At 36.7% G+C, this 16,594-nt stretch overlaps 3 protein-coding genes across 5 annotated transcripts; all 3 read right to left on the bottom strand.

Annotated features, from left to right (window-relative positions):
- Positions 1–718: 718 nt before the first annotated feature.
- LOC110421170 (putative E3 ubiquitin-protein ligase XBAT35) lies at positions 719–4,890 on the bottom strand. 2 transcript variants are annotated; one of them, XM_021434672.2, is made up of 10 exons: positions 4,557–4,890; positions 4,352–4,466; positions 3,945–4,025; positions 3,732–3,820; positions 3,517–3,608; positions 3,255–3,336; positions 2,783–2,885; positions 2,580–2,666; positions 2,213–2,298; positions 719–1,636 (listed from the first exon to the last, which is right to left on the bottom strand). In XM_021434672.2, the coding sequence occupies exons 1-10, from the start codon at positions 4,656–4,658 to the stop codon at positions 956–958; spliced, it is 1,518 nt and encodes a 505-aa protein (XP_021290347.1). In that variant the 5' UTR covers positions 4,659–4,890; the 3' UTR covers positions 719–955. The 2 variants fall into 2 exon arrangements, with proteins under 2 accessions (XP_021290347.1, XP_021290348.1); XM_021434673.2 differs by lacking the exon at positions 2,580–2,666.
- A 747-nt stretch (positions 4,891–5,637) lies between these two features.
- Positions 5,638–12,935, bottom strand: LOC110422319 (PH, RCC1 and FYVE domains-containing protein 1-like). The gene is made up of 9 exons (XM_021436184.1): positions 12,378–12,935; positions 11,102–11,188; positions 10,701–10,790; positions 10,474–10,560; positions 10,282–10,380; positions 7,851–9,896; positions 7,592–7,738; positions 7,041–7,480; positions 5,638–6,195 (listed from the first exon to the last, which is right to left on the bottom strand). The coding sequence occupies exons 1-9, from the start codon at positions 12,423–12,425 to the stop codon at positions 6,000–6,002; spliced, it is 3,240 nt and encodes a 1,079-aa protein (XP_021291859.1). The 5' UTR covers positions 12,426–12,935; the 3' UTR covers positions 5,638–5,999.
- An 89-nt stretch (positions 12,936–13,024) lies between these two features.
- LOC110421186 (NAD(P)-linked oxidoreductase superfamily protein) lies at positions 13,025–16,517 on the bottom strand. 2 transcript variants are annotated; one of them, XM_021434699.2, is made up of 5 exons: positions 15,729–16,517; positions 15,162–15,279; positions 14,670–14,802; positions 13,734–13,912; positions 13,025–13,467 (listed from the first exon to the last, which is right to left on the bottom strand). In XM_021434699.2, exons 1-5 carry the CDS (start codon positions 16,016–16,018, stop codon positions 13,228–13,230), a joined length of 960 nt encoding a protein of 319 aa, XP_021290374.1. In that variant the 5' UTR covers positions 16,019–16,517; the 3' UTR covers positions 13,025–13,227. The 2 variants fall into 2 exon arrangements, with proteins under 2 accessions (XP_021290374.1, XP_089640602.1); XM_089784476.1 differs by lacking the exon at positions 15,729–16,517 and having other exon boundaries at positions 15,162–15,410.
- Between the last annotated feature and the right edge of the window lie 77 nt (positions 16,518–16,594).

The raw sequence follows: 16,594 nt of genomic DNA, 5'->3' as shown, positions 1-16,594 counted from the left end.
TTGTCATTATGAAACGCAACTTGGAAGCCTAAATAGTTAGCCCGATCCCAAGTGAACAGCAAACAGATGAAAGAGAGATGAAGCCGAGCGCTTTTGACGGGTCTTGAACCCAATTTCATCAAATCCCAATTGGTTGTTATAGGCCTCCCAGGAGTCATCCGAAACAGGGAAGGCTGCACCTTGATGATTAAAAGACATGAGTAAGGCATAAAGCGCATGGAAACAGTGAGAGGGGCCCCATCTTGGTTTATCCTTAACCAACATCAGTGGAATGCTTTAAACGATATGAATGGCTGATAAGTAGATCACACTCTATTAAGGAAACATGAGTCATGACCGTCCACTTTCTGGAGTAAATCAAAGAGCTAGCCAACATGACAAAGGATGTCTTCCAAAAGAGCCTTGCCCATTTTTTTTTGGATGTTTTGAGTACATGCGAAGTGTAAAAAGTATGCCGACAAAGCGCCTAACTAGCTCCTGCCAACTCTCCACAATGCCAGTGGTGGCAATAGGTCACGTTCGCGTCAAGTTACAGTTTGCCTTTTAACTTCTTCTTTACTCTTTTCAGAAGAGACATGATCTCCCACTGTTCCTCTACTCAACATAATCCACAGCTACTTGAACTAGATAGAGATTGATAATTGAAAGGGTCCCGTTAGATCATTATGTTGGTCATGAAATTGGAATTTCAAGTTAATTTCGAGTTGGGATCTATTCATAATTGGAATTTCATGATAGTTTCGAGTTGGGATCTATTCATAATTTTCCTTTTGCTGCAAATATACATGAAATGAATTTTGTTTAAAGTAATTTTGGATTATATAATTTTACAAAAATAAATAGCGCGATGCGCAGGCTTACAAACTAGTAAACTCCACAAGGAAACAAACTTATTTGAGGCGCAGAAATCACAGAAAACCTTTAGAGCTTTACACAAGTAATTCAGATGTGAAATTCAAACACGATAGAGCCTTATAACCTGCTCAATCTTGGTACGACATACAGGGCAACCCCATTTCTTGGCTTTAATCTCATTCAAACAAGACATGCATCCAGCTACATGGCCACAAGGGACGCAAGCTGCCTCAGATGGAGCATCCAAACATATCACACATGAAGAAGGAGCTTCGTCTTCTTTTGTTTGATCTGCACTTGCAGATACGCTTTCAATATTTGTGGAAGACATATCAATCGGACTGGAATCAATCGATGGATATTGAATTGGACCATCTTCTATGATCTCATTAACAGCTGGTGGGGCTGATGGGACTGAATCTGAGGTTTGCACTGTCGTATGGACAGCAGAAATGTTATTATTATGGATCCCCGTGCCCTCAGTTGAATTGCTACCAGAGCCAGGTTCAGTCATTGACCATTCACTGATGCTTGCCTTTGTAGGAGCAGATGCCATCACTGCTATTGAACCACTGTGATTGCTAGTACTTACAGAGCTACTCCAACTGGTGGATGAACCAGCCTCATTGCCAGAATGCAAATCGAAATTGGGTGTCTCTGCAATAGCTGACTGGATAGAGGCACTGATTGCCATTGCTAATTCTAAATCCTCTGCATCTTGTGGTGCAGTTGCCTGAGCAGCTGGAGGCTGAGAATTATGCAGAAATGCAGGACCTGTTGCCTACATATTCCAAATTCCATAACTCACATAAACATGGAGTTTTAATGTGAAAGACTGAAAATTAACTGGACATTTACCGTGCCAGATATATCAGACACCAAAAGTTTCATATTTCTAAAAGTTGGGTAAATGAACAACTACACTGAGGTTTTACTTGTTACTGCATAAACTCTGGAACCCAACACCCTCACAACCCAAAAACAAAAGTCTACATCTCATATACCTTATAGAATGTTTGTGTAGTTTCAATAAAAAATTCTATTCACACTTATCCTAATTTGCTTCTGAAAAACAGTGCAATTCCCTCAAGCAAACAGATTCAAAAATATAAACTCCATTGTGTACTGAGTCCAGCTTCACTTAGCTACAGTAACTTCTTTTCAAAGACCCAATAATTTTTAACAGGAAATTCATAGTATTATTGTAAAAAAACTAGAGGAAATATAATTGTAATGATAAAAGAATTCACTTCCGATTGACAAAACTTGCTTCTGTAGTTACAGTACTATAAGTTCTGCATGGCTCTACAAACAGGAAGCAGAAATGAAACATCTGAATATAGAGGGTGACTAGTACCTGTGGGATTCCTTTGCATGCATCACAAAACCACTGAAGCTTCTGTCTGTCATTTTCATATTCGGGCGCAAGTTTAATGCGTGTTTCTGGAAAAGAACCAGAACACAGTGATGTGAATTCTAACAAAGAAAACATACACTATCATCCAAAAACTGAAACAAATACTTATTGGTAGTATCCAAGCATCAAAGTGAGTAACCAGTTTTCACCTAATTATTCACACAACATAACGGAGGCTGGAGTATTGTAAAGCTGCAATTAAAGTCCTAATAATTTCTAATATCAAAGGACTCTGGATTTATCATTTTGCATGCACCTTCATTCAATTTCAGGGTTTTCTATACATTTGTAAATAACTGATAATTACCATGCTTAAGTCTAGCTATTATTCCAGGCTTACACCTCGCCTCTCGGGAGGTGTAAATACTTCGCCTCCGCCTCCCGCGTCTTGAGACTATGCATGAAGATAAAATCAATCAAAATATGGAGACTAAGAAACCCATCTGATTTCAAATTCAAAAACATAGCCAAAAAATATTGACAACTAGATATATTAGCAAGAGAAATTACGGGTGCTGTTATCAAGGATTGCCACCGAAGGATCAGGCTGGTTAAGCTTTGGCTCCTCCAAATTAGCTCTCCACAATGGAATAATTGTTCGTGGTTGGGCATCCTGTTCATTAGCCATTTACCCAAACAAGCGGTAGAAAAGGACCTCAACTATTAGCTTGCAGCCTATATGCATATTTAACATCTAATACATTGGTAATCAAGAGTAAGTAAAATTCATTATTTACACATAATAGAATCATATATATTTAAGAAAGCCAATGCTAACTTGATGATCAAATTCAGGCTAATTAAAGCCAAGCTTGTGGATTTTTGACTTAGTTCAGCCTTCATTTGAGCTTCAATTCAGGTTGAAAAAGGAAGCATTCTGATTTAGCTGAGAAGATATTTGGCTCAATTCACCTCTTTTTGCACTCTTAGAACCTGTATTGCTCTAGATTAAAAAATGAGAGACAAATTATACTTGCAATACCTGCAAACTGGAATATATGGCCAGCTCCAACTTGAAAGGCTTTGTATGGTTACGGGAACCAGTTGGTAAAACAACCACCCAACTGCAAGAAGTACATTAGTGAGAAGATACACCAATTTGCTTGAAAAAAGAATGCTACTGATTGATAAAAAATCAAGATTTTCATTAAAGAAACTATCCAGGCATATTGCTTCTATGGCATAAGGAAGCAAACAAGCAAAAAAAATCAAAATTAAAAAGTATCCCAAATAATAATACTCACACTTTTCTTGAAACCAATTGAGGAGCAAACATTTCAATAAATCCTGGCCCGTAAAACTCCCGCATCCAACCAGAGAATAAGCATATGTGGTCCTGCACAACATCAGAGGGCAAAAAAATCTCAGTTCAGGCAGCACTTAGTATACATGATAAATGTCAAAGTTTTGAGAATGTCATAAAAATTATAGAATATAAGAAATAAACTTCCATTTATACCTCAATTGTCCGCACAACATTGACATGTCCTTTCACCCTAGCAACATCTAGAGGTGTTTGACAATCATCATTCAGCGCCAACGGGTTAGCTGAAAATTTGAACACGCCATTTAATAAGACTAATCCACACAGTTCAAATCAAACATATTCATCCTGTAACAACTAATAACTTGGTTTTCGCATAGCATTACAGAAATGGATAAGACAAATAACCTCCATGTGAAAGAAGTAATTTGACAGTATTTTGGAGGCCCCTCTTTGCTGCATGGTGCAAGGGAGTCCCAGCATGCCGACCTAAACACAAATTACACCAAAACTTAAATCAGTTAGTATACTAGTCGTTTCTGGTAAAGCCTCCAAAGCCCCTTTACTTTACCCAAATGTCATCCTTTTTAACACGGGTTATTACCAACCATGACAAATTTCCAGCAAAAATTTCAAATGCGAAAAAGAAAAAAATTGAAATAAAGAAAGTTTCTTCAATATCGTACATCTCTGGTTCTGGGAGTGATTAAAAAAGGTTAAATTTATTTGTTAGAAGCAATACTCAAAATTTAACTTCATCAAAAAACAAAAATTAATTAAATTCCCTTGAGAAATGAATTAAAAAAAAAACAAACCTGGACGATAAGCGTTAACGTTGGCACCGAGTTCGATCAAAGTTTTGGCCACATTAAAAAGCTCCGGATTCAAACACGCTAAAATCAACGGCGTTTTCCCTTCTCTATCAATCCACTGCCAATCCATAACCAAAAAAAAATCGATTAAAACCTAATTTAATCAGTTTTTAAATAACAAAAAAAATCAGAATTAATTAGTTGGTACCTCAAGGCCTGCGCCTTCACGGCAAAGAGCTTTGATCCCTTCAGTGTTGCCGTAATTCACTTGATTGTACAACAACTCGCCTTTCGATTGTTGTTGCCCCATTCAGAAAAAGCTTCCGTTTGGTTCGATGGAAAATTGGGCTCTGCTTTTTCTATTTTTTCCAGGAAAAACTATTTCCCGGAAAATGAAAAGGAAAAAAATCCAAGGTTAGGATCGAGGGATTGAAAAGTAGCTTTTAATAAAGGTTTCTTAGCAGAGGAGAATTTTGGAAGTCAGAGGGATAAAATTAAAATATTTTTTAGTCTATTTAATTATTATCACTTTTGTATTTATTTTTTCGCTAAGTAATTGCGCAGGAAACTGAATTGACGTGTATTAAAGGCCCGGGGCGCGGTTCCTTGACGACTAAGGTTTTTGACACGTGCTATTCTCTCATTGGATCACTAATTATTTACATATACCGGTCCTTTTTTTGAAAAAAAAAGTTAATTTTCTTTTTTAATAAGAAAAAAAATCCTAAATAAAAGTCCAGATTGAGTCAATTTCTTGATAGATGTAATAACTATGGTTGGTTCAGCTATCAAATATAGTTGGCAAGTTATCAAAGTGACATCAACAACTTTGATGGCCATAAACAAGTTATCAAAGTGCTCTAATGCAAATATTGCAAAACAAATTTTCTCAACCAAATAATTGGTATTAGGATTATCAACCCACCAAATAATTAATGGATACAAACATGGTTTAATATGTTAAATAATTGATCTAAAGATTCCCACCACCCCAAATAATTTTTCTACTAGTGGTAACAATATTTTACTTTGTATATAGTTCCTTCTTTCACTGTCCCAATGAACCCTTTTTATTTGTTGTACTCATTAGATTATCTATTTTTCTACGGAATTTGAAAGTAAAATCTGAAAGTTAAAGTTTATTAACCTTCAATCTAAATAGAAAGTAAGATAATGTTTGTATAAAAGTATATATATATATATATATATATGTATTTAAGTGTATGTAATTACGTGTTTGTGTATAACAAAAGCTGTTCAGTATTTCAATTTATTCAAAAAAAAAAAGAGAAAAAAGTGACTTTGCTAATGTCACAAATAATAAATTTTATATACTGTACAGCTACAATGTCTCACTAGAAAGATTTTAGAAGGTAACAGATAAGAAACGAAGAATGAATACTTAGAGTTATATGTACTTCTTTCTGCCTCTAAAGTAAACACCTTTGCAGTCATCATGTCTGGAGCATGGAGTTGTTTCTATGCCTTGTTGAGGCAAAGTGATGCAGAATTTTTGTATCCTACTTCCCTGGATAAAACATCCAAACCTAACCTTTCCTAAAAACAAAGTACATCCCATGCTTGATTGTTGATCAAAATGCTGCTGTCATAGTAGCTGCATAATCTTTTTCTGCTATACATTGCCAGATCACTAAGTTTCAGGAGGGGAAGCTTCCTCATTGGTTTCATCAGCAGGTGGTGGAGATGGTGGTTGTGGAGGGTGTGGTGGAGTAAGGGATGATGCGGCTGAAGCTGGTCTTGTTACCTGCATAATATACCTCAATTGCACCCTATCTCTATTTCTGAGCCACCACTCTTCTGCCTGATGTGCAGCAAACCTCCGTTTACTGCAAAAATGTTGGAGTCAATTAAAGGCATTGAGATTAAGAGCTCTTCATGCAAGTCACTGACCAATCTCAATGCAAGTCTTGCACAATAAATGCTAGTCAATCTTGGGTTTTCAGAAGTAGAAAGGATCGTCAGGGGAATCTGGTTATCCGGGTATATATACGTCGATGGTGCATTCTTTGTGTGTGTATGTTTGTGTCTATGCATGTATGGGTGTTTGTGCCTATGTGTGTATGCATGTATGCTGTATGTATGCATTCTGTATCCATTCCTATCACTGATCCTGTTTTCCTGCGGTGAGATTGTTAACAAAACATCTAACTTTGATACAACACAATAATTATATAATTTTTTAATTATTTAATTCCATTTTATTATATTTTAATCATGTTATCATATTAAATATATAATATATATTATATATTTTAATATTTATATAATATATAATTTAATTTATACAATTTATATTATATTATTAAATCTTAATTCTGAATTATATTTTACAATACATACATTCTATAACTTGCCCCTTGATATACAGAGCTTAACTAATTATTCTTGAAGTGATTGTACGAAACTGAAGCTACTAAGATTGATGACCAGCCATTCTAATTGTCTAACAACTATGCTATCCTCTTCTCATTGTGACATCGTTTCAGTCTAGCTAAATTGTCTCATGTGGGACCCATCATCACAAGAAAAAAACAGAATTAGTCAAAGGATGAAGAATATGGCCTTGAATCTTATTCATTCTGCAGGAATCACAAGAAAAATTAATTCTCTGCTGATCCATGCATGAATTGGCATGTGGAATTTCAGTAGAATCAACCATTTAGTCAAGTACCTGAATCTAACTCGTCCAAAGAGCTTGGCACCATTTTGGTTATAAGAGAAGGTGATGTAAACTCCAGGTTCAAATTGCTCGGTAAGCTCATTTTCTCCTCCACCTCTAATTGCTGAAGCCTCTGACGACCTTGATTCTAATTGTGAGCTTTGTTGAGGTGCAGCCTCTGACGCACTTGATTCGATTTGTGAGCTTTGTTGAGGTGCAGCCTCTCTTGTAATAGAACTTCCACTATTACAAGATGGGACAGTAGCAGCAGTGTCTACATTATCTTCCACTCTCTGGTCTTGCATATCTGAAGACTCCAAGCTTGCTGGAAAAGAAGCGGCAGCTTCAGATGTTCCATGTGTGTGTAAGAATGCTTCAGCTTGAGTATGCATAGCTCTAAAGGTTTCGCTTTCCAAAATCTCAGGAGGCAATGTCTCTGTTATTTCCTTCAACTGCAGAAGAATTTTGATTTGTATCATCAGTAGGTTCTAGATGGTGTGATTAGCATTTACATAGAGCAGTGGTTTATATCTAGTGGAAATTTTAAGTGAACTAAACTATACCTGATCTGTGAAGGATTTCAAAACTTCCTTGGCCTCTTTACACTTGAATGATTCTGCTGCAGCATATGAAGCAGATTCTTCAGCATTTTTTCTTAGTTTCTGCATCTCCGTGTCTTGTGAATCACATTTCTGGTTCAATCCTTTCATCTGTAATTGCTCAAAAGAAGAGAAAAGTTATTTTTGATGCAAGGCTGCAAGGTTAACACTAGCAGTGTAGTAATGATCATAATGGGATAGCAAAAAGGTATATCACTAGTACTTGATTTTGCAATTTTGCCACTTCTTGTTTCAAAAGTTCATTTGACTTCCTTAGGCTTTCAATAAAATTCCTTGAAAATGTAGATGTGACAGAGCGTGGAGGGCTTGGTCTCCTTGAGTATGGTGAACTAGATCTTGAGTTGATGGGGGACTGAGGTGGTGGCGTTGGTGGAGGAGTAGCAGGTTTAAAAGCATTTTGAATAACAGTGAGTGAACTTGGAAAAGCAATATCTTTAAGCTGTAAAAGTGATGGAGCTTGCGAAGCTTGGACAAGAGAAGGAGAATCATATCTGGCCCCAGGTTTTCCTGACCTGATCTCAAGGTATTTGAGTGGGTCTGTGTTAGGAGAGAGCAAAAGCCTAGAAGACCTTATCTCTCCCCTATCCATTCTTTCCCTGCCATCTAATGAGGGGCGGGGACCAGCAACTTTTCTATTCAAACTTGAAGTATTACCAGCTTCAGCAGCTTTAAGTTTTGAATAGCAAGCATCACAAACGCGATGAGGTTTGCCTGGTGTTGGAGCCAATGCTGCTTTCAATGCTTTCTTGGAACTGCAAGCATGGCAGTGCACCAGCCCACAATTATAACAATTGTGCCTCTTTCTAGTGAAACCAAAGGCCTGTCGGCAGCCAGAGCAAACTGACTGGTCAGCACCAGAGACCCATTTATGGATGCATATACTGGAAGTGAAATTTGAACCACATGATATATTTTTGACATGCCTATCCTTCAATGCTTCAACCAATGTTGGAGTTCTCCTATCTTCTGTGTCACCATGTCCCAGTCTTCCATTGGCACCTCTTCCCCAAGTGAACACTTCACTTCTTGATGTCAGGACAGCAACATGATATGCTCCACAAGAAATTTCTTCAACAAATTCACCTACCAGTCTTTCTTGTACCAGGCATGGTAACTTTCCATCAGCACTTGGGTTGCCTAGTTGACCATATGCAGTACCACCCATAGTAAAGACATGACCTGATGTAGTAAGTGCAATAGTCATAGTATGTCCGCAAGCTATCTGGTGGAAATTGTAGTCAATTAGTGAAGAGACGCAGGTTGGAAGTAGATAAGTTTCCTTACTTCCATGTCCTAGCCGGTGTTTGTCACCATCACCCCAGGTAAACAACTTTCTTGATGAAATGTTGACACCTGAATGGCCTATAACCTCTACAATAGCTGCCGTATGCCATAACCCACATGCAACTTTAATAGTCTTTAGTCCATTCAACATTTGGACTTCTTTTGGATATGTAAGACTTTCTCGATCTCCATGGCCCAAAACACCGAATTTTCCATCACCAAATGTAAATAGCTTCCCATTAGAGGTTGCTAGAGCTGAATGCCATGTGCCACAGGCGATAGATAAGACTTGTAGTCCTTCTAATGCACCAGAAACTCTTTTTGGAATCCAGTGGCTAACGTCAGTTCCATGACCAAGGAGTCCAGCATTATGAGTACCATCACCCCAAGTGAATAAATCACCAGATGTGGATACAACACATGTATGATACTCTCCACATGCAACAAAATCCACATTATTGACTGCCAGGAACTCAACGAGTCGGGGGTGGCTAAAGTCTTTTTCAATTCCATGACCGAGTCTCCCACCAGATTCCTCACCCCAGGTGAAAACTTCACCTTGCTTTGTTACAAGAGCAATATGTCTAGCGCCACAAGCTATCTGATGAACATCAAGAACTACATTTGATTCTAAGGGCTTAGGAGTTAGCACATCAATTTTTGTGGGGACTGAACTTGCGGACCCATCTGGTGTAACTCCATCAGACCAAACTTCTCCCCATACGTAAACATCACCTAATGACTCTATGTCATCTGGACCAGATCCGCCACTTGAACAGCTAGGAGTGCTTGAAACACTAATTCGAAAACCATCTCCAGCACTAGTTCTCAACTGCATACTTGCGCGTTCTGACCCCACATCTGAGCTTCCAAAATCTATAGACACCCTACCATGGGCAACACTATTGTTGAACTCTAGAGCTGCACCAAATGGGCGGCCATTTAGAAAGAAATCTCCTTGTAGCTGACATAAAGACATGGAAGTTAGCAAGAAAAGATTTCAATCTAAAGCACAGGCAACAATATATCGCATACATTCCCTGAATTCATGTAATAATGGTTCTCACACTGTGTGTATCATTCAAAAGACTATCAAGTTCGATTTGATGTCCTTATTAATTCATACCTTGAAACACGCCATGTAGATTGTTACACTTTAAATTGGTAAGAGTCAAAATATTTGCTGCCATATTCCCAAGTTAGTGATTTAACTAATGAATTAGTATTTTGCTAGAGCCAGTCTCTCCTAAATTCTCAAGCCACAATTGCGTTATTTTCTAAGTGGATTTTCCAACAAATACTGCTTCAATCTGCCAACTTAGTGCACATAGGTAGAATGGAAAACTCACATCACTGAAATCACTCTTAGTTCGTCTATTACGATTCTGTCCAATCAATGCCTTGAGCCCTGCAAACCACACTTCTGCCTCAACTTTGTCCTTGCAGATCTATGGAGGTAGACAATGGTAATCACTGGATTCAAATTTACCATTCAGCTGAATATAAATATATAGCAGAATTAACTGTTAAGTAGTACTAACCAGGTCGAGAGATCTTTCGCCGTTATTGTATAGAAGTGAAAAAGATAAGTACTCCTTTTCTGGGCGCAAATATCTTCTAAAAACAGCCTGTAGCAGTTCGCAAACAGTGGTTAGTTATTTCCTTTTTTTTGCATGGAAATCTTAGTGGCATAACATAGAAAAGAAGGCTAATTAAACTGCAACATTTTTCATTAACTGGAAAACTGAAATGCAGACATAAAGCTTACAGTTCGTTGTCCAGGAATGATACGAGAAACAGAAGATAATTTCAGATTCCTCTCTTCTCCATGTGATAACCATATCAGTGTTGTTTCATCCTGTTAATACAGCTAAAATTGAAATCATATATGCACTTAAGGTTACTGAGAGGGAGAACTGCATATATTTTTCTACTAATAACTGCATGCCAGATAGAAAATTAAAAATAGGAAATAGAAGAAAATTCACATGCACATGCATGTATTAAGGACTACATAAATGTACTTCTAACATATGTTTCTTGCTTATTAACTTACTTTTTTAAAGTGTAATGCTGTTAAACCAATATATTGATGTGGGAAAAAGGCTGAAAGAGTACATTGCTATGAAATAAAATTGCAGATTTTGAAATTGACAGAAAATAACTCACAGGAGAAAGTCTAAATGCACGAAACTTGGGTTTTCCTTTACGGCTGTACTTGATAAGCTGAGTGCCCTTTTTCAAAGTAATAAGTGCCTTCAAAACAAAGGGAAAGAAATTAAAAAACAAATAAGAGCAAAGAGATCCAAATCTTAGACAAAAATGAAACCAAGAAAAAATAAATGCTAAAATCTGCAGTCTGCGTGAATGAAACAGGAACGTTTTTTCTATATGACTACCAGTAAATGCGTTTCACTTTGGGATTTCCAAAGGGCTACTTTCAACCAGCCCTCAAAATTTATTTATGTTTTTAGTTTTTGCTATACATTAAGAGAATGAGGATCATGTAAGACATGAAGATGCAGATGCTTCAGGCAGGGGCAACAGATTGAGGAAGTTCCACAGATAAAGAAAATGTGTCACTCGGCATTATATTCTTGATCATTTCCAGGGAATTTATCCCATCCCTTAGTTTCTTTTAACTTGTTGCTCTCAGTTTCTTATTTTTCACCTCATTCATATGTGAAATCCCAAACTTTTTCTTTTGAGTATTAAAACTAGCAAACTAGGGACTCTTGACTTTGTAGCTATCAATCTTCACATGGTCAAACCCATATATAAATCCAGAGTCTACATGAATCAGTATCTCTATGGTCCTATTCTATAATGTATAATTAAGAATCTTTCTTCTTAAAAAAGGAAAACCAAAAAGAAAAATTTGCCAACATCATACTAATTAATTATCGGATTACTATCCCTAAGATAAATCAGAATTAATATAAGCTTTTGTTCTCATTTTGCTTATGTCAGAATCCTCCCCTGCTTTCATCTAAGATTTTCTGCTCGTTGAACAAATAGTCATAAGTAAACTCATAATTACATGAATCTGAGTGTCACCACTAGCCTTATTATTCAAGAAAACAGCCCCATTTTACCCACTTACAGCAAACCACATGGCAAATTTATGAAAGGGATTACAATTTCTATAACATGTCTTAACTCCTTTTCTCCTCCTTTGTTTATGGACCTAAAGAAACCAGCATAAATACCAATAACTACAACCTTCATTTCTACCCTTAATCCTCCATTTTTTTGAAACCCAGACAGAATATAAGTAAACTAATTGCAAGAAAGGTAAAGAAAACAACTCAGGCTAGGCTTGACCGTTTTAAATAACCCTTCTTTGCAAAAAGTTAAGTCGAAGGAACCAATCCTCTTCCTCTTAGACGTCTTTCATATCTCCAACAACAGAAAGATAAGAGAGAAGAAAAAGGGTAGTAATTACTTGCTCAATGTCACGTTCAGAATTGCCATAACTAACAGGATCTGCCATTCCATTTAAAAAAACTGAAAGGAAACCGCCAAAGAAAAAGACGCTCTAGCATCAGGTGGTGAAACGGCGACTCCCTTGCCCTTGTCTTCATAGATGCATATGCTTTCTGCTTTGGCCTCTCATTAACAATCAAAAGGAAATATATTCCTTTCCCAGCATTCACCAAGTCCCAAAACAACTCGTCATCAAAAGCAAATATCTTTTCCTCAAAAAAGAAAAAAGAAAACACCAGTTCCTTATTTTTGGATCAAATAGAAAAAAAAAAAACCCACACTTCGAAACTCAAAAAGGATGACCCATTGATTTACTGTAAAAATGGGGTTGTTTGATTTGATCCTGCAATGAAATTGTTTTTACTTTGTTGTTGGTTTGATGAATGTTTCTTTGTTCTGTAATGAGAGAGAGAGAGAGAGAGAAGAGGCGAAATGAGAGGAAAGTAAGCGGTGGAATGTTGTGTGAAGGGACGTTTGCAGCTCAAAAGCAATTAGAGGCGAGACATTGGCGCGCTTCTCTTCCTGCTTCCACCTTCACCTCCCAACTAATTTAACTTCCTTTTTTTCTCTTTTTCTCTTCATTGCCACGTGGCCAAACCTAAACTCTGGTTTTAATATTTCTTTTTCAATTTTTTTTATATAAAATACTATAATAACCCTGTTCGTCCGGTCGAATATGCATGTAGCTTCTTTCCCTAGAAAAACAAATGAATAAATACATAGCAGTTGTAAAGAATGTGCATATCTACGGCAAACGAGTTGGATGAAGTAACAATATGAATGAATAGCATGTTTTCAACTTAGTACTCTCAAAGGATGGCAGGATCTTTGTATCTTGTGAAGACTGCTTCAATATCTTCCATTACTTCTGGTAGCAAAGGCCGCTCAGGTGTCAGAAAAGCATCAATGTCTTCCTTCAGTTGGTCGACCGAGGTTGCCCCAATGATTGAACTGGTCATAAATGGACGATCTCGCACAAATCCAAGTGCAAGTTGAACTGGAGTTAATCCATGCTTTTTAGCCGTCTCGATATATTGTATTGTTGCTTCCTGAAATTCCAACCAAAATAGCAAAATATGTGTCATCAAGCCCAGCATTTATGTGGTTATGCATTTTGATTTTTCCTTCCAAATATAGTAACTTAACGTCTGATTTTCATGAGTATAAACAGATGAAGGGGAAAGCAATAACTTCCAGAAAGCTCTAGATCCTTAGTGGGTCTATTTATCTGCCATCAGACATGCTACTGAAATTTGGTTTACATTTTCTAGAATGTATCCATATATTTCTGGTCACATTCCTACCATCAACATACCTTGGAAATTGACTTGTTATATCTTTCCATGTAGCCAGGGAAAAGGTTCAGCCTTCCTTTCTTTGCAGCTTCAGAATTGATATCTAAATATTTTCCACTAAGTGTTCCACCGCCCAGAGGAGAATATGAAAGTAAGCCGATATTGCAATTGTTTGGATGGCAAACTTCAATCAGGTCAACTGCAAAAGCACAAAGTTAAAAATTTTTATAAACATGCAATGCTCAAACGGAGTCCCTGAAGGAGCATCAAGATTAAGCATTGCCAGAGCTGACTCTATTGCAGGGTGTTTCATAACAAGATGTCTAGCAGTTGTAAGTAGTTGAAGACGGTCAGTTTAAGTCTAGAAATATCTATGTAAACAAAAATAAGCTAGGAGTTGTTAAGTTTTAAGACGAGCATTGAAGCTAAAACCAATTGATGATAGGCGGAGAAACTTTTGTTATTTTTAAGTGCCCCGCTTACCCTCAACTATATCAATGTGGGATTTTTTATGTCACCACTTCAATACTTCCCCTCACACATGTAGGCATAACAAACCTATGATGAAAAGGGCTAACGAACAACCGCAGCACCTGCTTTAATACCATATTAAGTTGAATAACCAATGTTCTAAGAGCTTAAGCTGATAGGAAATGGCCCAACTATTATATTTAAGTTCTAACATGCCTCCTCACATGCAAACCGGATGAACGATTCCTCACGTGCAAGCCTGATGAATGATTAAAAGGCTTGAATGTGGACGGTGGATCCAAGCGTAGAAGGAAGGTGTATGCTGAAGAATGATTAAAGAAGCATTGCATAGCCCAATGGACAACCAGATACTGGAAGGAATATTAAAAGGGGAGAAATGCATGTTCCAGAATTCAAATCTCTATTAGGATTAACTGTATGTTCCTTTTGGATTTTCGCTTATATAATTTCAGGATGAGCTTTACCCTCAGAACGCCTAACCAGCAAACTGTAGCTGTTTTGGATACTAACGATCTTTGGTAGTCCTTCGACTTTAGCTGCATGAACAAACTCCATCACTCCATACGCAGTCTCATTGGATACTCCGATATAGCGTACCTAAAATTGAAAAGCATCCATACCAATCATAGAGTATATGTCACATCATCAAGCATCTATAAGTTTATGGAAGACAAAAGATCAAATATTTCAGAATGCCAAGCTTGTGCAGTTTATTGTTCTTCTTACAGTTACTAAGCAAATTCAGACACCCTAACGCAACTCCTATTTTTCTAGTAGGGATAAAGCAGCTATCAATTGATATTCACTTCAAAGCTAGATTTTCATATTCAGAACACAAAATCTAATTGATGTTTTAGCAGCACTCTGGTTAACTCCGATGCTGTTTTATATGATGATAAATAGTCAGCTCAAAGAAGATTTAAATATATATCTAACATAGTTTAGGAAAGCATTACCTTCCCTTCATCAATAAGTTCTTGAAAAGCCTTAAGTTGCTCCACAAATGGTATGCTTGGTCTCCAGTTTGAATAATTATAAAAATACTCACCGAACAGTGGCACATAGCGATCTGGCCTGATTGAATGTTGAAATAGAACATTAACCTCAGAAACCATTAGTTAGAGAAAATTTGACTACATGATCAGTCAGAGAAATACATAGCTTCTTAAATAAAATATAGATTCATTAATGAGCTTATATTAATTATATTTCTCCTACCTATTATTGGAGAAAAAGGCACACAAAAATGTAGACACGAACCAATTCACAAGGAAAAGGAAATCAAGAAGTTATGCTGGAGATAAGACAGCCTACAGTGCCAAGTCAGTGAATGCCTCCAGATTTCTGACTTTACCCAGAATCGGGAGTCAAAGAATGAGAAGTATAACCACTCAGCCTGTAGCCTTTTCAAAAGATAGAAAAGTGAAAAATGGTGCATGGTTTTATAAAAATTAAAAAAACAAAAACAGAAAAAAGCAGAGAACCTACAAGAATTGATGCACTTTAAAAGACAGCAATCTTACCAATGAATTTGCAATAAATCAATGTAATCGGTGTTGAGGCGCTTAAGGCTTTTCTCTACACTTTCTCTAATATTAGCAGCATCAACCCGTAAAACTTTTGCATTGTCACGCAGATAAGTTGATCGCTCTGAATAGCCACTTACTTTTGTTGCCAAAATAACCTGTAAATAATGGGGGATCATAATAAATATCAATTTGAAAGCATGTAAACTATTCAGCATACAATATGCAATGTACATTGCAACATCACCTTCTTGGAAAATGTTCAAAAACTCTGCAAATATGGACATAGAAACCAATACTCAGAAATCAATTACTAAAGCTGAGAGGAAAGGAATCAACTTACATGAGATAATTTATTTAAGCCACTAGAAAGTAGAAACATGCATTTATTAACAATAATTGAGTGATTCATTAGGGACACATGAATCCAAGAGTATTTTGAATATTGGCTTATCTCGAAAATTTTTAAAAAGTTCACTAAGAAATCAATGAAAAATAATACAATTCAGAAGTCTCGTTGTTGCTGGTACACCTTTTGTACAGAATTCATAAAGGAAAAACCATCTCAAGCACTAAAATGTAAAACTTAGCAATATTCTATGACATTCTATTTCAAATAGCATATTAACAGGTTTAATTTAAATATTATCCTCTTAAGAAAGTTTAGCTGAAAAATCAGATGCTATCTCCGCCTTTGCAATGTCAGCTTTCTGGGAAAGCATTTGGAATGACATGTATACCTTTTGAGCAACTAAAGAAGTTGAAGCTGAAGATTTAAAATTTTCATTAAAATCTATCACAAATATCCTACAAAGCATAGGAAAAAGATATATCACGCAGCCTCTTCTCTCTCTCTCTCTCTC

The sequence above is a fragment of the Theobroma umbraticum genome, unplaced genomic scaffold (genome assembly GCF_002168275.2).
Source record: "Theobroma umbraticum cultivar Fairchild unplaced genomic scaffold, ASM216827v3 scaffold_130.0, whole genome shotgun sequence".
In the NCBI taxonomy this organism is placed as follows: Eukaryota; Viridiplantae; Streptophyta; class Magnoliopsida; order Malvales; family Malvaceae; genus Theobroma; species Theobroma umbraticum.
The sequence above is the reverse complement of the archived record's forward strand: the minus strand, read 5'-3'. Positions and strand labels throughout refer to the sequence as shown.

Coding starts and splice junctions, on each gene's coding strand:
- LOC110421170 (XM_021434672.2), bottom strand. CDS start 4,658: ATGGGGCAACAACAATCGAAAGGCGAGTTGTTGTACAATCAAGTGAAT. Junction 3,821..3,944: donor ATTACTTCTTTCACATGGAG/GTTATTTGTCTT, acceptor TCAAATTTTCAG/CTAACCCGTTGGCGCTGAAT. Junction 3,337..3,516: donor CAATTGGTTTCAAGAAAAGT/GTGAGTATTATT, acceptor TACTTCTTGCAG/TTGGGTGGTTGTTTTACCAA.
- LOC110422319 (XM_021436184.1), bottom strand. CDS start 12,425: ATGGCAGATCCTGTTAGTTATGGCAATTCTGAACGTGACATTGAGCAA. Junction 10,791..11,101: donor GTGCATTTAGACTTTCTCCT/GTGAGTTATTTT, acceptor CTGTATTAACAG/GATGAAACAACACTGATATG. Junction 6,196..7,040: donor TTTGGACGAGTTAGATTCAG/GTACTTGACTAA, acceptor ACATTTTTGCAG/TAAACGGAGGTTTGCTGCAC.
- LOC110421186 (XM_021434699.2), bottom strand. CDS start 16,018: ATGTCCATATTTGCAGAGTTTTTGAACATTTTCCAAGAAGGTGATGTT. Junction 15,280..15,728: donor GATTTATTGCAAATTCATTG/GTAAGATTGCTG, acceptor ACATTCAATCAG/GCCAGATCGCTATGTGCCAC. Junction 14,803..15,161: donor AACTTATTGATGAAGGGAAG/GTAATGCTTTCC, acceptor TTTCAATTTTAG/GTACGCTATATCGGAGTATC.